Source organism: Vanacampus margaritifer, chromosome 6 (genome assembly GCF_051991255.1).
Source record: "Vanacampus margaritifer isolate UIUO_Vmar chromosome 6, RoL_Vmar_1.0, whole genome shotgun sequence".
Classification (NCBI taxonomy): domain Eukaryota; kingdom Metazoa; phylum Chordata; class Actinopteri; order Syngnathiformes; family Syngnathidae; genus Vanacampus; species Vanacampus margaritifer.
In genome coordinates, this window is record NC_135437.1 from 12,987,304 (window position 1) to 13,010,187 (window position 22,884).

Genomic DNA, 22,884 nt, shown 5'->3' on the forward strand with positions numbered 1-22,884 from the left:
CTTTTGGTGAATACACACATGTGATTGTCATTTTTTACAAATGACTGACCAATGAGTGTTGAAAATGGCTTGCTCTTATTGATGATGGTTGAACAAACATGCCGTTTACAACTTCAGCTGTTGTATTATGGAATGGCTCATCATACCTGTGAGGACTGAGGTGAAAGTTTGCAGTGGGTCAAAAGGACATTTCAATCTACCGGACTCCACTGTAGCAGACAGCAGCCGGAATACACCGTCCTGACAAACAAAGTGATACAAAGTGGCACAATTCAAAAACGTTGGACGATTGTGTTTGGTTGAATGTTTCTTTGTTGTAATCTCCTTGAAAGGAATATGTATTCTGAGGAGTAAGATATACCAAATTTTACTATGACCCCGTGTCTTTAACCTTAATTGCTGAGTCTTAAACAAAATATGCGGTTTATTTGTGGATTTTGCTGATCCCATGTGTGTCACATTCTCATCTAATAGTAGCTTTTCTTGAGCTCACTCAAATCACTTTACATTTTGACTACTAGTAGTCACTCACCTTCTGATGACACAGTATTAGGAATAATAATTGAAAAAATTGTCAATTCACAAAGAAATTGTCGTAAAATTACAATTTTTTACTGTTAATTTCTCAGTGTATATGTAATATTTTTTTCTTTCGTTGTTTTAGGGTTTTGATGTTGAATTTTACATTTAATTCCATAAAATAACAGACAAATATTTGTGAACGTATTTTAACAATCAATTATTTCTAATGGAAGTTTTTTGTTGTTGTAAAATAACAGAAATATTGTGTGTGTTTACAGTCACAGTGATTTCATGTTTTTTTTTACATTTGACATGAAAATTCAGAGTTTATTTTTGTAACTTAAATTATATTTTTTAAATACAGAAAAAAACTGTAAAATAAAAAGTACAATTCTGTTATTTACAGTTTTTTTTTAAATTTTTTATTTTTTTTTTACAGTGTAGGCTCCAGTTCATCCTAACTCTAATGAGAATATGCGGTATAAAAAAATAATTGTTTCTTTTTAATGAGTCAAAGAACAATCAAACCAGAGACAGGGGGATGAGCTGCTTGGCCACACATTTATGCTCCATACAAAAGTCTAAAATGTATTGCCAAGAAGAATTGTTACACAGAATGAATCGCCCCAACGAACATTTCAGAACTTTTCAGCGATTCTCTTCATTATTTGTACCTGTCTTGAGCCTGTGATTTCAATGAAAGCACAGCTGGGATTGAAGGCTCCTGTCCCACAGGCGTAGACATGCGTCAGGTTGTAGTTGTGGAGCACTCTCACAAAGTTGGCGCACTCCTGCCATGACACAGCAGAAAAAGATGGAACGAAGCAATTGTTTGGAAATAATATATTTCAATGGATATTTAGTAAAAAGTAAGCAAACTGCGAGTGACTTACATTCACATTTTTGCCGGCCAGTTTACATACTTCCACTCTGTTGCGAGGTGCAGGCCAATGAATCTAGTTAGAGAGAGAGCAACATTATTTTAGCATTTACAGTCAGCCCTCGATTTACAAGTGGAGATTTTCAAGTTACGAGCCATCACAAGGCCGTTCAGTTCATATTTCAACCCTATTTTATGGCTTTTAAAAAGAAAAACAATGTTTGTAGATCGTAACTGTATTATGTCTGGATAAATCTGACTTAATAAAAGATGACATACTCCCTCCTGTTGTGGCACAACATTAGTGGAATTTGGCATTTTTACTGTAGCGTGGTGCCTATCACCTTCGTGTGCAGTTGCAATAAATCACACGTCGCACAACATACGCTTTCCCTTCATTGCACATTGCCGCGTTCACACATGTGTTATAACAGGCTTATGTGCTTAGCGCGTTGCCTCCCCCTAAAGCCTACCAAGAGGAGCTATCGCCAAACGGTTTCATCGGGCTCGTATAGGCATGCAAACATACCTCCTTCAATGTTAAAACATCTCATGAGTCAAAATGTCTGCCAGGAATTCATACAGAAAAGTGCCGTAAGCCCATGAAAGGACTTATAGGAATGAAGATCAATACCCTTGTTTTACTACATCACATGAGGATCTTATAATAGCTTTATAACCACACACCTTTCAAAAGGAAGGTGAAAACACCTGGAATGTTCACAATGTGCTTTAACATCATTTCGGTAAGTCTCAAGTTACAGAAAAAGCTCAAGGTCGTGTCTCAAAGTGGTCCCTAAAGGGCCCCGCATATGTTCCTTGCGGTGCTAATCTGCCCAGCATCAGTATCAGTGACCAGAGAGGCAACATTCGGAGAGTAGGACGTTGAGTTAAAACAACCAGATAAGGATCAAATAAACACACGTCCGCTCCACTCGCAGGTCAACCTGGGCAGCATTAACACTCAAACATATGGAGAATGCATGCGTGTGTTTGTGTAGACGTGTGTGTCAAATGCGTATTTATTGAATGTATGTGATTTTTTGTTTACATATAATAACCCATAGCTGAAAGCCGCTTTCACTCAGCTGTTTAAACAATATTGAGCGCATTTTAGCGTAGCCGGCGTACTGTATACATTGGAACAGAGAGCAGGAATCAATCAATCCAAACGAAATTGCATTTTAGGGTTTAAATGTCATGACATGATCCGTTAACTGACTGCTCTTAACCGTGCATGCTTGTCGTAAGCAGATGTTAGCAAGACTCCTACAATGACCCCAAACGAGGGTTTGAATGTAGGAGGATTGGGAAGATTACAGTATCACAGAACTCTAGACTGCCCCTAAATTGTAGGCTAATATTTCAGTTGTAGGCGATAATACACAAACGAGCTGGTTTGCCAACTGACAATAACACCAAAAAGAAGACCAAAAGCAGATGTAACAGGCTACAATAGTCACCAAAAGCACTGTACATTTTATGACGAGTGACGCGCATGCTACGTGGTGACGTCATTTGCGCGCGAGCGAGCCTCGGCAATTCTTGGCTGCCGATGTAGGTAGGCAGCGTGTCACTCTCTTGTAATTGTTTTCAATATAAAACAAAATGCTAGAACGAATGGGTCGCGTTGTGTTAAGGGGTTCATTGCTGTGGATATTTGGTGCGATTTTGAGCTTGTGTTGCGGTCGCTGGGCACCGTTTTGGCCCCGTTGTCCGTCGACGAGCAGAGCTAGGTTGCTAGTGCCGATTAGCACGCGTTCAACTAGCGTTATTTCTGACTCTTCAGGAGAGCAACACGAGGATTTGTAGCCGCGCTCACTCATTGATTGTGCACTCAGGTAGCCGCACAATAAAGGAGTGTGAGACCAACTTTGACTGGTTATTGAGAAGAACACAACACAGAGCAGAACGATTACACAGAAAAACGCCAAAAAAGAAGGTGGACTAATGTGTGGGAGAACAGCAGAGCAAATGACCACTGTGATTGGCTAATGTAGGAAAAATGAGGCGGGGCTTGGGTTGCTAACTTGTGCAAAGAGGCAGGGCTTGGTGTTACCTCAGGTTTCATACATGGACTTACATGAATGGAGTACCAATTGGACCCTCACAGCTGAAGTCAGAGGGCAGTCATCTTACGTTGCCACTTATTTTGTATTTTTTCACTGGAAACACTGTTTTACTCTAGGATCCTTGTATGGAGTAATGAGAGCCTCTCAAAGAACGAACGTCATTGTTTGCAGTGACTATTCAGACTATATATCCATCCATCCATTTTCTTAACCGCTTGTCCTCACAAGGGTCGCGGGGGCACTGGAGCCTATCCCAGCTGGCTTCGGGCAGTAGGCGGGGTACACCCTGAACTGGTTTCCAGCCAATCGCAGGGCACACAGAGACAAACAACCATCCACACTCACAATCACACCTATGGACAATTTGGAGTGTTCAATTAACCTGCCATGCATGTCTTTGGAATGTGGGAGGAAACCGGAGTACCCGGAGAAAACCCCCGCAAGCACGGGGAGAACATGCAAACTCCACCCAGGAAGGCCGAAGCCCGGACTCGATCTCACCTCCTCTGCACTGGGAGGCGGACGTGCTAACCAGTCAGCCACCGTGTCGCCCTCAGACTATATCATCTCATTAAATTGGGTATTGTGACTCACATAGGTTAGGTTTACAATTCAGTGAATTCACAGCATTTTTTTCCCCCCTAATGGCCTTTACTTTCATTTGTTTGTTGATCGTTCTGACAATATGGTGCAGATGGATCTTTGGGTAGCATATTATAAAATACCACATGCACCCCACTTTCACCCAAAGTTAGCTGAAATGTTCTCTATGTACTCCCAACCCTAAAAAAGACAAGTGTTACAGAAAATGAATGGGTGTACCTTCTTTAAGTGGGTGGAGGCATTCTTACAGCTGCTGTAAACACTTGTGCATTGTCTTAAACAATCTGTCGACCCTGGCAAATGGCCTGCATAGCTTCTCATGCTAAATATTGCTGAAAGAATCAAAATTTTGCTCCCAGCTTTGCACTCATACATATTCACATTCCCCTGCCATTGTGTACCTTTCTGGGATCTTTGGCCAGGTTGTCAGGGTCAAGCAGGTAGATGTGATCCCTGGCTCCCAGCAGAAGACGACCCCTCTCCTCATCCAGCAGCAGGGAGTGTGACAGGAGGCCGTCGGAGGGGCCCAAAAACAGAGAAACACTGTTTGCTTGCAGCAGCTCTGCTCGAGATAAATGGAAAAAAAACACAGACAAATGACAGATTTGTCCAATATTGTGTTGTAAAAAAGAAAAATGTGGATGTGAAGTCTCTACACAAATAATATTTCAGCAGGATATTTCTTGGATCTTTTCTCAGCAGAGCTCAATCCCTAAAACAAGCACTGGATTTCCTCTTGTCGAGAGAAACGTGTTTTGGCTTGAAGTGAAACAGTCTAATCCCATGCGGTTCAACACCTTCACCGAGAAACCGGATTGAAAAAAAATAGATACAATAGAAAAGGGTCTGTCTATCTCAATGGGTGTGTTTATGGATCTCTGCATCAGGGTATTTTCACAGCCTGTTCATTGACCATGAAGACATCTCTCAAGTCAAGGATTTACATTCCCACTGTGCAGATCGAGCAAAGAAAAGCAAATGCGTCATCTCAAGCCGTCTGTGCTGCAAACTGATAAGATTCTAAAACAACTCAGGCTATCTTGGCCATCTTGTGTCACATATCATTGATTATCCATCAAGATCCTGCTCTGATGAGCCGTGAAAGGAAGAACTTTGACAAATTAGACGTGTAGATTGCTGCCAATGAACACGTATCAATGTTCGGCAAACGATACAGTTCAATTCATCTTACAGCTGTACAGTTGACAGTATAGAGTAAACCATGATCTGGAATGTGTCTCCCTGGGAGACATGTCAATACTGTTACTACAATACTGGCAAAGAGGAACGTGACATGTTTAAAATGATAAAAATAATAATAATACAATGAAGGACCTTCAGAATATTCTGTTCTTCCTTCTTGGAATTTTGCCATTTCCTGTATTACAGGACATCAATGGTACCTTTGAGAAAAGGCAAGTTTTTTGTTGTTCTGTGTTCCGTTCCCATTGTTGCATCAAAGTAAGTAACAGTTCTCTGTTGACCAATTAACAGTCTAAGCAGTAAGCTCCATCCTGTAGGTAACACTGCACTGTGATTAAACCAAACTGTGCTTTGTGGCTGAAACCGAGATTCATATACAGCAGTACCTTTACTGACGAGTTTGCTGGCACATTGAAAAACTTAATGCACATGTCCAGCTATCGGCTATTTTTCTTTCACATAGCTGTTCTTGCTGTTGTTGTAAGCCTCCGAAGCTGGGAAAATTGGGAACTCCGTGGGTCGACTTCATTCCTCTTTCAGTAACTTCAACAGCCAGTGTGAAAGGAGCTTTCGATAACAAGTAAAAATAATTTCTGGTGTTCACAATTGACAATAACTCCATACATTTTAAGGAAGGTAAAGAAGAATGTATGAAATGTTTCAAAATCAGGGTGTAGCATTAAATTTTCCTCAGAGACTAGTAGAATGGTGATCATGGTGGCTGACCATAAAATAAATAAATAAGTAATAAGAATCATAAGGAAAGGCATTTTCTATTGTCATAAATAGAAGTTGGGTCCTCACAGGCCAAATTTGAGCCCTTTTCCTCCCTTACTTCCAAGTCAGCAAAGGACCGATTCCCAGATGTCTCTGAAAGATTATCCTGAGAGATTTTCCTGAGGTACGGGGTGTGTTTAGAATGTTCTCCTGCCCAATCTGTTTGGAACACAGTTGGGACTGTAATTGTTAAACGTATTCAATATTTACAATGGCAAATCCTTGTGCGTAATCAACATCAATGTGGGTCAAGCCAGAGACTCTGAAGACGGTATTGTTGGAGAAAGAGGAGCAACCGGTTGCATTTAGAGCTTGTATAACTTGTCTCACAAATCATTTGCCGTGAAAATGACTTGCGAGAAAAGAAAACTCTTTTATAGTCAGTTATATTCTTTTCTTGAGGCATCCCTGAAGGGTTTTTACAGACAGTCTGTTCAAGAATCTACTAATAAAATGAATCAAGGGCAAGATTGTGATGAACAGCAGATGGAAAGATGCTCTGACAGAATTTATTACGGTTACCATGGAGATGACTGCTGACTATACTGTCAGTGCTGTGTGTCCTTGATGGCAGTCTGAGGAAAACTCTTGTCTTGCAGTGCATCAGTGCAGCACCGTGCCTGGGATAAACTCTGGCTCACTATGTGGGGAGTCCTGTGGGAGTCACTCTGAAAGGATTGACACTGTGATTACCCTCTTAGTGTGAAGGATCGGAGAGGTTACCAACCTTCAATATTTGAACTTCTCCATCTCATCCACTCCTCACAATCCGATTTAATACCTCCTCTAAGTCATAAGCCCTCGCACACACAACCACACACACACACACACACACACACACACAAAAGCACCCCCGCTTGTTCGTAACCCCCCCACCCCCCCTCCAACACACCTCAAACTCACGGCAAAGGAGGGAGATTAGGCTCGCTCGCCCCATCGGCGAACACTAATCTGTTCTGTAAACATGCAGCACAGTGAGCCCTTTTAAATCAGCCTGCTCAGCCGATATTTCTTAGCACCATGCCACTCACCTCTCCCTAAAGTGGAGAGCCTTGGCAGTCAGCAGCTCTTGATTTGGATCCTCTCGCAAAGCATTCACACACACCGGCTTGAGTTAGACACCAGCAAACAGGCGTAGGCAGTGCTGATAAACCAAACGCTCTTTCTACACCCATCGGCTGTTTTGACGAAAGTCAGCCAAACAAGCTTTTTGACCAAGAATTTTATTTAAAACTCATCAACATTGTCTCAGTGTGTAACTTCATCCCATTGACCCTTGCGCTGGTTTAAGGGCAGAAATGAAGAGACAGTGTTTAAGATACAAACCATGGGGTCCTTGGTTTTGTTTCACAGCGGAATTTTTACATAGGTCAAAACATGTCATAGTCTATCATGAAGCTACTTAAATGCAGTAGTAAAGTCATGCATCCCTTTGTTATCAACAGCGCTTGTCTTCATTGGGGTTATGGGTGAGTTGATGCCTACCACGGTTGACTTTGGGTGAGAGGCAGGCTATACCCTGGACTTGTCATATGGACAAATGACCGTTCACACTCTTACAACTATGAACAATTTAGTCTTCACTGAAGCCATGAGGGGGAATACTCATTCTACACGCAGGAATGATGGAGCCAAAAGCCGGTCCCAGAACCTATGAACTTCCATCCATCCATCCATTTTCCTAACCGCTTGTCCTCACAAGGGTCGCGGGGGGTGTTGGAGCCTATCCCAGCTGGCTTCGGGCAGTAGGCGGGGTACACCCGAACTGGTTGCCAGCCAATCGCAGGGCACACAGAGACAAACAACCATCACAATCACTCCTATGGACAATTTGGAGTGTTCAATTAACCTGCCATGTATGTCTTTGGAATGTGGGAGGAAACCGGAGTACCCGGAGAAAACCACCTCAGAACTTTAAGGATGCTAATCAGAATGCCACCTTGCCGCTCTAGTAAAGGCATAATCTTCTTCTTAGTCACACCTTTATCTAGTTAGGGTTGATGTTTTGATGGGCCTTCTCCAAATGTTTTTGCTAAAGGTGTTCCTAATGAATTGTGGCATAGCTTTTATGCATGGATGCTGTTACTGATTATTTTTCTTTGCCTTTTGGCTTGTCCTGTTAGGGGTCGCCACTGCGCACCATCCTTTTCTATAAACCTTCTGTTCAGTCTTCCTTTAGCGCTATTGCCCGGCTCCCTCCTAATCATCCTTCTACCACTATGCTTACTATGTGTCCTCTGTATTTGTCCAAACCATCTAAGTCTGGTCTCCAAAACATCTAACCTTGGCTGTGCCGCGGAGCTCATTTGTAATCCCATCCAACCTGTCCACTCCAAAAGAGAACCTCAACATCTTCATTTCTGCCACGTAAAGCTGAGCTTCCTGTTGTCACTTCATTAAATGAAGTAGTAGAAGTAGGATGCGCTTCCTGAAATAGTGATACGCTGCTGTGAAACAAGTTAACGGCACAGCATTCATAACCTTGAAAATGTCATATATCATAAACTTAATACACCCTGTAACCTCAGAGACACTCCAAAGAAAGTATGGCCCACAACCATTCTATATTTGGGAAGGTAGCTAGTTTAGTGAGCAAGGTGCATCTGCAATTAACTGTGAAGATATTATTATCTCTAAAGCTAACTGACTGGAAAGGGGCACCCGTGACCCTGCCGTTATGTGAGGTTGTCTCTGAAGCATGGGTGAATTTACTGCTTTGATAACATTCCCTCCGTCAAGCTGAATTCTCATGGGAGGTTTGCTCCGACGTGAAGTTTGAAGAATGTGCAGTGATGAAACGAAGATGTGTCCACTGTCTGACTGAGATAACCAAACATGGAAGTTTTGTCTACTGTCGCACACTCTGAGGTCTAAAAGGGTATTCCCGTGAGCTCAAAAACAGCTGGGCACATGGAAAAGAGACAATCGAGGCCAAAATACAAAAAAGTGTACGTCCAGATTCTAACTCCATCATAATGGGACGAGAAGAGGAACGTGAAAAATCTGCTGCGGGCTGAAAGGATACCTTAACTGCTGAGTAAACACTACAGAGCGCAATTCCCACAGCTACTTTCTTTTTATTTATGGTAGACACTCAGGACATAAATATGGATCTATTTGCAGCCACGCAGGCTTTTTCAATGACTTTGACCAGGGGAGAGCTCTGTGCATTGGGTCAGCGTCGGTTTACTTTCTGGTAGCTGTGGGAATTTGGGTTTATGAGCAAGCCTGAAGTTCATTTGTGTGGTTCCTGTTGGTGATACATGGCACGAGCGATAAATTAAAAAAAGCCTTTGAAGTAGCGTTTGGGCTTAAGTCTGAAATGAATATTACGGCAAGCCATCATTTGATGTTACCCTGGTGGCTCAAAGCTAATACCCATGGCGCACAGAGCAGAGGTAACTGGGTGATATTCACCCAACGGAGCGAACCAAACGGCCTTAGACCAGGAAATTGAACTTTGTAACAAATGGGACTGCTCCTCATTTCACTCCAGAATATGCTCTCAGTACTTTTCAGGTGACAAATTGCAGGAAAAAAAAATCAAATATCGTGCACACAAGCCACTGAAGAAACTTTAGACAAAGCCATACTGTGTTGGTGCGGTTTGCATAATTATTTCACTACTTATTTGATGTAGAGGCACTAACTTTTACAGCTTGGAAATTTCTCTCAAGTGTGAAATAAATTCCAATAATGATTATTAAGAGCTATGTTAGTGTAGACCAAGGATAGATAAAGTATGACCTGTCAATCCCACTAGGCATTTACATTATAGTAGGGCCGGGTATCAATTCTAATTTCCTTAATCGATTCGATTTCGATTCACTGGGGTTCAGTTCGATTTGATTTAGATTTTTCCAGATTTGATTCGATCCGCTTCAATTAAATCGATATAGATTAATTATGGAACATCAATTCTTCTTAAAGGTCAAGGGCATGATTAAAAACTCCACAAACAAATTCCAAATTAAACTGGCAGTAACTGGTTAAATTATTTAATTATTGTAAATATAGATTCTGAATGGTCAGTGCAATAAGTCAGGTCTTTCTTTAATGTAAGAAAATAATTTTAAATTCATCTGAACAATACATTTTAAGAAAACAGTAATACAAAAAAATGTATGGGGGGAAAAAAATATTAAATTAATCGATTCATAAAACCGGCAGCACGGTGGCTGACTGGTTAGCACGTCCGCCTCCCAGTGCTGAGGACGTGAGATCGAGTCCGGGCTTCGGCCTTCCTGGGTGGAGTTTGCATGTTCTCCCCGTGCTTGCGTGGGTTTTCACCGGGTACTCCGGTTTCCTCCCACATTCCAAAGACATGCATGGCAGGTTAATTGAACACTCCAAATTGTCCATAGGTGTGATTGTGAGTATGGTTGTTTGTCTCTGTGTGCCCTGTGATTGGCTGGCAACCAGTTCAGGGTGTACCCTGCCTACTGCCCGAAGCCAGCTGGGATAGGCTCCAGCACCCCCGCGACCCTTGTGAGGAAAAGTGGTCAAGAAAATGGATGGATGGATGGATTCATAAAACCATGAATCGATATCAGGCTCAAAAAGGAAAATGTATTCGATGTCGATTATTAAATTTTTTTAAACCCAGACCTACATTACACAGTGCCTTCAATTATTTGTTGCATTATTTGTATATTCTTTTTTTTCCTAATAGTATATTGATTAATTAAATTGTGTGTTTTTATTCATGTGCCTCATCAAAAAAAAAAAAAACTTGATTCATTATATGTAAACTCTAAAGTCAAAACATAATATCTGGAATCATCTTTCCCAATTTAAATGAATGGAATGACAATAATCCATTCCAGGCTCATCGAAAAACAAAACAAAAATATATTGTAATGTGTTTTCTAATAAGGAAATATTTTATTATTTACTTAGCAAATCATTTCATATTTTGTGTTGGTATTAAGCTAGCGGATAAGAGTTGTGCGGTTATTTTGAATACTCAACGTGTGATTCCCCTTTTTTAAGTATAGTTTGACAGTAAATTTAAACTGGGAATGGCATTAATCTTTTTAGAATAATTGTTCTTAATTAATTCTATACTGCTCTTCTCTTCTATTTAACAGTTTCTGTTTAGTTGAATTTCTCATATTTTCCTTTTTCCTACACAGATAGGGATGCAGTGAGCACACCATTCTGTCAATCCAAAGGAAAAAGAGTATTTTAGTTTCTCTGTCATGCAGCATCTGTAGTCACTTAGAATTTACAAGCAAGAATGGGAAGACCAAATGCTAAATTATTGTTTAATAACAGAGAAAAACTGCTAATAATACATTGAAGTAAACACTGAAGGGTCGTAAAAGGTGGCCACATAAGATAAACACATGAAACTATCATACAAATCAACAGTCTTGTCATCCCTTACCTCTCTGGCTCAGTTTGACTCGAGGGACACTTTGTTTGATGCTCGCTCCAAGCGGGAGGATGGCCAAGAACATCAATCCCACTAATGGGACTCCTGGATGGGATAGTGTCCTAATCCTGCTGTCTTTGCTGCCATAATTGCTGCCAGACATGCAGCGCTGAGCCCCATCTTCATTTGGACTTGGATGGCGAGAGCCTCTTTGCTCCATGGCGCGTGGACGGGTCTGATTTCCCCTCTGTGCTGCCCTGGAGGAAGACCAATGCATAGGATGAAGCCAGGGAGGAGCAATGCATGTGTGTGTGTGTGTGTGTGAGTGTGTGTGTGTGTGAGAGTCTATTCTAAGTCCAGTGCAGGATATGTACACACTTGTGTTTGTGACCACTGAGCGGCTTCACCATGGAGCCCTGCAGGCATGTTGCCCTCTCTCCTCAGCCATCCTACCTCTCAGCTCTTGCCTTTTGTGTTGCCTTAAAACCTGTTTGCTCAACACAAAGGTCATTCCCGCAAAATAAGTTACACTCCACTATCAGTCACTCTCGCCCTGCTCCATCTTCTTTTCACCCAGATAACTCTTTTAATTCCGCGCCTAAATGATACTTGGCAAAAGTTCCAAGCGGTCGCCAATGACGCTGTCAGCTCCTCCTTTATGGTCGGTTAAAAATGGCCCACATCATGTGTTGGACTGAAAGAGGCCTTGGGCGCACTGACATTAGATCACACTTGGGGACGAGTGAGATGTATGAATTGGCAGCCATGAAAAGACTCACAAGTTTTTTGTATTATGATAAATGGACAAATGAGTGAACATGGGGTGACGTGGAAGAAACTGTTCTTGTGATACTCGGGGCGAGGTAGGAACGGGCATGATTAATAGTAACACGATTGAGTCACAGCATACTATTATCTGGGCATTTGCATAGACTATGGCTTTCAAACTCATTTTTGTCGTGGTCCACTTTGTAGTTGAAGCTTGCCCCAGAAAGCCCTTAAGACTGTGAAACCAGATAAATGTTTAATCGTCTCATTGTATTTACTTGTGATTTCTAGTTCTGAGATCAGAAGTCAAGGAAAATACTTTGTTGATTTATTGTTCAAATTACTGTATGATTTTTTTTTCCAAAATTGCTACTTTATTGTTTGTTCCACATGTCATTTTGAGTTTGACACCTGCTCCGTGGTATAGACCAAAAACTCACATTTCAAATGCCTATAACTGTACTCACATTGGAATATTGGAATTATGCCAAAACAAAACAAATCTAAAAAATAAATAAAAAAAATAAAAAGAGAGAGCAATGATGATGACATGTCAAATCGGTAAAATTACTGAATGAACAATACTGAGCTCTGAAAGAAAAAAAAGAAAAACAAAACAAATCTTCCCCTACCGTGCAGGATTAGCTGGTCGAAGCAGTCTTCTAATCTCTGATTAGACTGTTTTTCACTCAGTACTTGTGTTCATTCAGCTCCACCCACTACTGCACTTCATATCAAAAGATGGGACGGGCATGTTTATCTGTAAAAGATATGTACTGGCCCATCTCTACTTACAAATGAAGTAAGACTGAACTTGGTCACTGCACTTTCAGCTTTTCTGTTGGTGGCTTCTGTAATACTCTACAACAGGGGTGCTCAACCCGGGCTGCACTGAAGACGGAATAAAAAATATTTTAGTGGTCATCAGAGTCTGAAAGATACGGAGTCCCTAAATGACTTAGGAGAAAAGAATAAAAAGAAAGAAAGATTTTTCTCATTAAGACGACAAAAGAAAAACTTTGTCATTGTTAGAATGAGAAAGTTTCTTGTCAGAATGAGAAATTTTTCACGTTAGAACGAGAAAGCAGCATGCGTGCACGGGAGACCCTATCACTATATTTCAGCTTGTGATTCTGTGTGAAAATGACAACTTAATTTGCAAGTAAAGCAACAATGTCCTTTTTCATGCAGAAGCACAAACTGAAAAGTAGTTATAGCGTCTCCCATCCACGCATGCTGCTTTCTCGTCCTAACGTGAAAACTTTCACTTTCTAACAAAAAAAAAAAGTTTTTCATTAGAACAAGAACGTTTTCTCGTTAGACAATGAAGTTCCTTGTCCTAATGAGAAACATATTTCAAAGTCCCCCACCCCACCATGTCCATTTAGAGGCTCCGTAGAAGCCACAACTTCAGAGGACCAGACAACTACGGGGGTTGTTAAATTTAGTAAACTGATGCAATTTGAAAGGAAAATAATTGGTGGGTGTGTTTGGGACAGAATACACATGCTTCAACAAACTGGGGACTTTTGAGGATTGTTGAGGCCCCCAAAAAGGGCTGGATGGATCAAAAGACGTATAATAAAGATGCCGTTTATTTCAAGACGGGCATTTGATAATTGCATGTCTTAGGGGAAAGTGTCAATTAATGGTGAGCAAAAAAGTAGGGACTGTTGGTAAATCATTTACAACTACTCATCCCCAATTTCCTTCATGTTTGAACCAAGTAATGCACTTAAAATGAGTGCGGTAATAAATGTTTGAAGCGGTGTCCAGCTGGACTTCTGATGTTTATTGTTAAAATGTGGACGCTTTACTCTTAACAATCACAGCCTCTTTCATCTCAACTATTATTGCCAGAGTAAACTTTGATCAACAAATGTTATTCAAGCGATACATTTCACATCACTGCTCAATCATTAGCTCTGTAATTTTGTGTATCGACCACTCCAACTTCCAACCTCCATAAGAGCAATTGTTTTCCACTTCAAGGAGGAAGTGATCTATTCCAGCAGCAGGTTGAATGTATTGAATGTATTGAATTACCAAGTTTAATTACACACCCGCCCGGTTGATCAAACCTGAGTTCCGGCTCATTTCACAGCCATCTGAGCCACTAATGAACCCGACAAACAATGAAGTGCTTCATGAACCTCAAGCATCCCTCTTGTCCTCCCCCTTAGCTTCTCATTGCTACATCTCCCTGATTTCTTCCCGCCTTCCGTCTCTTGTAACATAATTAGCCTCTCAATGACCGCGTGAACAAAGTCAAGCCAAACTAATAGCGGCGATGTAGCGCTCGTGTCTCATGTGCTCTAAGCAAGCACACCGTTCCAGTTTGGAGTCATCGGAAATATTCTTCTCGGCCTTCTTGTGTCAAACTAATTACAAAGGAGATGACATTATGAATGCATTCATTCATTCGCACCCACACACAAAGATTACAATGTTCAATGGCATCTTGGCAAGAGTGTCCATTCCCCCACTTGACTTTTTGTTTATTTTCCATGTCCTGCCTTGCCGTGCGCTATTTGAAAGTTGAGTCGGTTACACTGAATGAGGGCTATCGTATCAGGCACTGTAGTAATAAACCGGAGAGGATTAGACCCCGATTAACACACTGATGTTTAGATAAGATGACAAATTGAGACACCCTAACACCTGCGGGGGTTACAAACATAGATACAGAGTTGTGCCTGACGGATGGCGGATCAGCAGTGGTTGCCTGAGTGTGATAGAGAACGTGAATCCAACCGAACCTCTTTGCACTTAAAAAGACTTATTTTTTTTGTCTCCGCTCAGGGACCAAAACAAATCTCATTTATGGCAATAGCTATTTAGCCAATCAGAAGCCTTAAAATGTGCCACCTTGATAGCACATTCTGAATACCAAGTATAGTGAGAGATAAGTTCTATATCTAGGCCTATAAACTGTACGCTATATTTCAAGTCAGCATTTGTATGTCTGAATAGTGCAACTTCGTTATATGTTGCTCTTGAAGAAGCCACAAACTGTCCATTCAGTTTTAAGCACCCTGTTAGGATTTTGTCAGCCAAAACGCATAGAACAATGTTTGTGTGATCTACCCATGTTTTTATAGACATGACCTCTGACTAGGGTGTCCAAATCCGGTCCTCCAGAGCCACTATCCTGCATGTTTTAGAAGTTTCTCTCCTCCAAGTCACCTGATCAAATGATCAGGATCTTTATCAATTTTCTGCAGAGCTTGCTGATGAGTTCATCCTTAAGGACCAGAGTTTGATACCTATGGTTTAATCCAAGCCTGTCCTAATCTGTTCTTATTTTTCAGATTACGTTTAGTTTCGATACATGTTATGTCTCATTTCCTCATATGTCGTTTACTTGTCTTGCTCATTAGGGTTAGTTTCCACCTGTTGTCATCGGTCCCTTGTCTAAGCCAATCAGCTCCCTCCAGCCTCTCATTTTTTTCTCGTTGGTGTTCATGTCACTTCCTATCATTTTTGTGAGTCCATTCCTAGTTTTGATTTGCTACTTTAGTGTATTGTTGGTCTTCCACATGCTTTTATTTGTGGAAAACAATTACATTTTGTTTTGAGTACATCCTGCATTCCAGCCTTGACTCTCTGCTTCCTTTCCACCCACGTCTGCCTTAATGTCACTACCACCACAACAACTCACAACAAAGCCAAAGAAGAAGTTGGAGTGTGTGTGAAACTGTCCAAAGAGGTATGTGGTTCATCCTACACAGAGGAATATTCTGTAAAAAAAATATGTTTTAAGTGATGAGTTGAAATCTGGGAACTGGCAGAGCTTTAATATGAACAAATTATATAACAAATTATGAATCACTCAATGAACATCATTTATTTCTGACTTTCCACTATGTCTATTTCTCAGTCCGCATACCTGTTGAAATCTCCTTCTTGACTCATACTTCTGTTTATAATTGGTGTAATCCCGATTTACATGTGACAGTCACATTTTGAAGGTCTACACGCTTCTGTGGGACTACAACAAATCATAACTTTATACCCAGTGTCGCAAAAGTAAGTTAGCAGCCTTGTTGCAGATGCCGGCCCTCAAATAAAGGAGCATTAAAAAAAAAAACTCTGATGTAATTTGGCTGGAAAAGATAAAGTCTATCCAGTTTGAGAGTCAATAAAATATATGAAGAGTGACAGCAGGGGTAGAGACGCACGCCGCTCTGTGCCATGCGAGTTAAACAAACTCAAGTGTTTCCTGGCAGCTCCAGCCTGGAGACCCCCCTGTTGTCTTTGGCAGAGCGGCTTGCACATGGGCTTTGGGAGAGAAAGGGGGCGGGGGGCGACAGTAAACAAACTTGATGACAACCGTGGCAGATTTGAAGCCAGACGCCGGCATAGTGCTGCCTTATAAAATAGACCTGGGTGAGGTACGGCCCGCGGACCACATCATGTCCACAGGCTCTGACTGGCCTCAAAGTCTTAAAATCAAACTTAAAATATAAATATGTGCTGCTTTTATTTTTGGTGAGTGTGACTGTTTCAAGCAAGCAAATGGAACGAACATCTTGTCTTCAACTACAGCTCTAAGGACCACTGCAAAGTTATTGGTTTCTCTAATTTTGCATTTTAGAAGATTTATATGGAGAAAATGAAAAACAAAACACTAAAACAAAAGTCTGTTGTTGTTGGTTTTTTTGGGGGGGTCTCTTAATTTTTTCCAGAGCTGCTGTATATTTCGTAACATTTCCAACCCTTCTTGCTACTGGGTTTTTTTCTTCTTCTTTTCTTTAACGCAACAATCGCCAATGCCAACAGTGGTTTTGCAACATTCTGGTTTCCTGCGCAGTGGAGGGAAAAGAGGGATTTGTTTATAATGATTTGAGAGCCACAATTGTCCATCCATCCATTTTATGTACTGCCTGTCCTCGTTGGGGTGAGCCCCCACTGGATGTTTTTTTTTGTGGATGTTGGTTAACTGTTTTCAAAGCAAGGTTCCTCATATTGCCTCTGATTTAGAGTCGTTTGCCTGATCCTTCAAGACCCACAGAAACATTTCTGCGACAATAAACACACTGAACCAACCACAAAAAAGAGTAGACTTGATTCTTCCACCAGAATTAAGTCTGTTTCTAGCTTTTTCTAGTCTAGTTTGGGAAAGGGCTCTTGATGGTAAAATGATTGTTTCTTTTCAGATAAGCAAACGTGCCGTGAGCAACACTAACTCACTGCATGGCTTGAGTTGAACCTCAGGGTCGCGAGGGGCCTTCCCCCGCCGTCGGTCCATCCCAAAATGTAGTCCGGCAATTAAGAGTAGGCAAACTTTTCTGAAGGACGTTTCCATGTGCAGGTTGTCAAACGGCAGATGGCAGTGAAGCTGTGTGGCCATGAGAATTCTCACACACAGACCACCCCTAATGAGGCAGTTAGCAACAACCCAGGTGCCCCGTGGAGGACACCATTATCAAATCCCTCCATCTCGCCATGACAAGGTGCATTAGCCGAGCTATTTGTCGAGTCCCGGCCACCGAGCAGACGTAACAACGTGGATAATTGTTGCTAACTCTCGAGACGTTTTTTGTTTTTCTTGGCAATGGTCAATCACCCGTTTTTTTTTTCTGTTTTCTTTTTGGTAACCTTGCGTTTAAGCAAGCATACAACTCCCTTGTGAGTTGGTGTGAGTTCGTCTCAGTGAAAACACAGGGCCGCCACCAGTCCACACAACTGCTGTTTTTATTATAACTAGAGATGAGAAGCATTATGCTTTTTATTAGCTTTTTTTCTTGTAAATTTGAAGTAACGGATAGTTTAAAAGTGTTTCAAGGTGGTCTTAGTTTTCAGAACTTGCTTTTGTAGCCTATTACCTGATGAATAGTGGATTAGTAAAACTAATATTAAAGAGAAGAGAAGAAAGCAGTAAATATTTTACGTCATATCCTGGACTAATATCCCATTTCAAAAGGCTAAAGAGACAATAAAGATTAGAAATCCAAGGTGCTAAAGTAGATCTTCATGATGGGCCTTTAGTCAGGCCAAATTTCTAATAAAAAACATTCAAATGCATTCCAACATGCTATCAGTGGATATGCTAATATTTGACAAGATGGCAACATGAAAGCAAAAGGTTATAAGGAAGAATGATGATTGACAAGATGTTAAAAATACGTATGCTAATGTACTGTATAGCCAGATGACAAAATGAGTGAACGTAGATTGAGAATGATTTTACATCATCCCTTATAGTCATGATCTATTTCTGTTTAAAGCAGATAAGGATTTTACATCATGTCCTGTAGCCTTTTTTTTTTTTTAATTGAAATCTGTGGCTAACACGCAAAGAATTGGTGTGGTGACATACATACAGCAAGATAGCTATGTGAGAAATACAAAATGTGCCAAAGCAGGTTGATAAGGATTTGACATCAATCTAATGATAAGATATAAAATGGACTAATTTGTATGCATATGGCAATACAGTACAGAATTCTGAGTATGCACCATGGTAAGGCATACATTTTGAAAACGGTCTTAATGCTAATCTATAGTATACATACTATAGCTAGCCTTTTGCCAGGCGATGTGAAGCATGTGAGAACGGCCATGGAAATGAAAACCTTCACTAAACGCAATCATGCAAAATAAATTTTGGCAGCATTTGCAGCTCTGGCATAAACTTCAAGGGAGCACGCACAATGTGATTTATTTAAGATGTTAACCTCTAGCATGACTTGTGTGCGTGCATATCTTTGCAATTACACGACGTCCGCCTGTTTCTGCTAATCAGCGTAAATAAAAAATGACGTCGCCCAAATAATTACAATGTGTGGACATCTCAATGTCAGAGGACTTTTGAAGTCACCAGCGATGAGTGCAATGTAGTGAAACACATTGTAGTAGATAAGGCCATCGAGGAGTTTTCCATGGAAACTTCAACAGGACTCACTGCCATTAGGGAAGTTAGAATTTCCCACAGCTGTTTAGATTCTATTAAAAACTATAAATCATAATTCTGCGGGCTCTTTTGATCACGGACTGATTTTTGGAGGCAGTGGATTTATGAAGTGCAGTCACGGTATTGCATGTTTTGCATCACTTATTTCATTACATCACTTTGAATAAAAAAAACAACCTCACAGGACAATCTGTGTCCAGAATCAAAGAATGCCCCCATGAGAGGACGTTCCAGTAGAATTCCTTCTGTTTTGGAAGGGAAAATGACGTCTCTAGATAGCAGCAAAGAATACGGGTAGAATTCCAAACCTCCAGATTCCGGCCAGTCTGCTTTTTCTCTCTCACAGGTATTTAACATCTTAAGTGAGTTTTCAAGTGGGAGAGACCTGGCCTACCCTACGCTGACCACACACATAAGGATTTGAAGAGGTTCAACATATGGTTGTTGTCTCTGTCCGTTTTCTGAGCAGATTGGGTTGGTAATGTCACTCTAACACACCCCACGCTACAAGATAATCACTCAGCGTAATCTTTAAGCGACATTTGGCAATCGGGCGTTTGCTGACTTTGATAGCAATTTGGGGAGGGAAAATACGCATATTTGGACTGATTGTCGGGATGTGTGTCTCCCTGCTTCATGATTAACAATCAGGAATATGTACATGTGTGCAGATCGTGGAACAAACACTGCTCTGAACTCACGACAGGACCACTTAGGAATATTATTCCGAGACGTCCGATCACTGGGTCTTTGGTGACTTTGATTTCAAGCCAGGGAATTTCCTCAACTGCCTGTTTGTAGGCATTTGTGTACCTCAGTTAATCGGGAATATTGAACCAGCATAATAATTATGATTGTCGTCCTCTACAGTTTGCAGAGCACTCTGAGGAATCATCACTCTTAACAAGTCTCACACCCCAGGATGATCGTTCAAGATCATTTAGAGACATCCGACAGTCAGGACTTTGTTGACTTTGTTATTATGGAAGGGAAAATGCTGAAATTTGGCACGATTGTCAGTGCGTGTGTACCCTGCTTAAATCAGAACCAGTGAATACTTCAGGCAAATCTCATGTCTGTTAACGATCTCATTGCGTATCATGTGGCAGTTTAATCCATAACTCTTTGTCCATGCAAAACGGGCTTGATATGAAAGTGATACAGTGTCGGGTCAACGGCTGCGGGTTCGAATAGAAATATGGAATGTTACTGGATCTGCTGTTTACCACTCGAGATGGGACCAACCCAAAGTGGAAACAAAGTTGTATTGAAAACACAGACATGGCCGCGTAATCGAGACGCGGATGGAAATGCCAAAAAGCTTTGCTGATACGGGACAACAAAACAAGTAACTCTACACACGTCGACTAGGCCGTGACCTCAGCCGCGCCGCGCTGAATTTGTATGTGCGCGCATGTACGAGCGTATGCGCGCAACCTAATCCCGTCCTGAGGTGAGCAGATGGGAGCAGCGGGGCATGAAAGCGCGATGTGACAGCTCTAAGTACTCTCACTTGTCTGTCCACAGCCCAGAGGAAAACACAGTAACAGCAATGGAAGATATACAAGCACTGTCCGCTTCTATTGTTCTTTTGGTCCAAGGACATACCCACAATGGATATTTTTGTATGTGGTTTGCAAAATGCATTTTAAGGGTTTAGGATTGGGACTTTTTGGAAACAAAAATTGTAACTTTTTGTATGGACAAGGTCATTCAGTTAGTCCACTGTGTTTAAAAATGTAGTACCATATTTTTTCATAATTTGGCTGGTCCTGCTATTTGTAATCAGGTGCGACTTGTACACCTTTTTTTTTCTCCGGACTATAAATCGCTAGGCCAAAAATGCATAATTAGGTAGAAAACAACATACATAAATCGTACTGGAGTATAAGTCGCATTACGTATATATAGTATATAAGTCTTGAGTGCCCTCTTGTGGCTGTCTGTAAAATTATATAACCCCCTGGAATATTTTTTTCATGTATAAATTGCTCCGGAGTATAAATCGCAGGAACCACCAATCTATGAAAAAAAAAGTACGATTAACAGTCCCGAAATTAAGGTATGTTAAAATTAGAGCTCGAACTGTCACCCAAAACCTCGGCTCCCCAAACATGTTGATTTCCTTTTTGGTGGTGGTTTTGGTGCATCATCGCTGGTGGTCAGAAGGTGGTAGTAAAGCACTAAAAGTACCCACAGACCGTCAAAAGAAATTAGAAGAAGAAATGGAAGCAGAAGACGAATATAAAGTATTAGTAGTAGTAGACAGTAGTAGACAATAGACATTACAGCCGGTGGCCACCTTCTTTATAGTATGCTAAAAAATGTGGCTGTAATGCACTAAGAGTATTTGCCAAACACCAAACAAAGGTAGAAGAAGAAATTAAAGCAGAAGCAGTAGTCATGGCAACAAATGTGATGTACCGCTAGTTTAGCATCCGGCTTCCTTATGCCACAACAAGGATTTGCAGCGCTGAAAGGTGCAATAACCGACCATGACTGTACCTTTAGTTACATTGCTATGTGTGAGTTTATTTAAAGTAAACTATTTTAAACGTTCAGAAATTCACTCTGATACTCTGACGTCACTCTGACAGTGTGTGTACTCCTCCTTCATTCATTTCTGAACGCAGCCTATCTTCTAAATTTGTTTGTTTGTGCTAGAACTTCTGCTCTGGCACTCCTTTATGGGGCACTCTGAATAACCGAATGGCACATTTGAACCACACTGAGTTTCGAATGGTCAGAACAAAGCAGTGCTCTTGGCGTTTATTTCCGAACACACCCACGAAAGGGAATGGAGACCCCAGGTGCAAGTCCGAGCTCCGCTGTTGCAGGTCTTGGTTTTTGTTAAATACATTTCCCCAAGAAATTTGACTTGTTCTCCAGAGTGACTTGTATGTTTTTGTATTTCTTTATGATGCCTTTTTTGACTGGTGTATATCGGGTAAAAAAGTATTTGGCCAAAATCCAGTAGGAAGTCTATGGGCCAAATACCTTTTTGTGCCAATTCAGCGCCTTACAGTCCAAAAAATACGGTAATGTAAATTAACAAATATGAAGGCTATTAAAAGAAATAGTAAAGTACTTTAATCTGGGGTGATGTGTTTTTTTAATCATCGGATTTACACTTACATCATGAATTAGTTAGAATTGTGTAGAAGTACTGTAAACTGGTAATGATCGAGACATGAAACATAGAATTTACAGTTACATTGTGCACATCCTGTGAACATGTTTTCACCAGGACAGACTTGTTTTGACCCAAGTCGATTGAAGGGAACAAAGATTTTTTTTTTTCACGTGGCCTCAGAAAGGTGCATCCTGAGCTATTATTTCCAAAGGCCAGTCAAAGCCAGACAGAATGTCTGCCTGCGAGCAATTGGCACCTCGTCACTGTGGACTCTGCAAACTTCACAATTGCGGTGCATGTGCCCTTCGTAAAACGAGGCTGGACTTTTGGGAAAACCGTACTTGCGTACAACTCGACTGAGCAAAAATAAATGGATAAATTGCCACTGCTATAGGCCAAACTGGAGAAAATGTAATGGCTTAGACAAGAGCCAGCTCCTCTTTCCCATTCCAGAACTCTAATAGAAAGTGGATTAGGACAGAGCACGTTGTTACCTGTCAACACGTCCTTATTTTAGATTACCCGGGCGCCATGCGGGGATGACCCCGGCGATGATGTCGTTTTTTTAGTCTTTCTCTTGGCAACTTGTCAAAAACCTTAAACGTATCTTAAGAAATTCACGTTCTGTATTCT

The 22,884-nt window shown here is 41.1% G+C and overlaps 1 protein-coding gene across 1 annotated transcript in view; it reads right to left on the reverse strand.

Moving 5' to 3' along the window:
- Positions 1-22,884, reverse strand: part of sema3d (sema domain, immunoglobulin domain (Ig), short basic domain, secreted, (semaphorin) 3D) — a 46,737-nt gene that overhangs the window by 21,684 nt on the left and 2,169 nt on the right. The window contains exons 2-6 of the mRNA XM_077568666.1: positions 11,447-11,691; positions 4,479-4,639; positions 1,416-1,478; positions 1,197-1,313; positions 147-240 (exon numbers count right to left, since the gene is read on the reverse strand). Coding sequence (XP_077424792.1) covers positions 147-240; positions 1,197-1,313; positions 1,416-1,478; positions 4,479-4,639; positions 11,447-11,654 — 643 coding nt within the window. The 5' untranslated portion in view covers positions 11,655-11,691. The remainder of the gene's footprint in view (positions 1-146; positions 241-1,196; positions 1,314-1,415; positions 1,479-4,478; positions 4,640-11,446; positions 11,692-22,884) is intronic.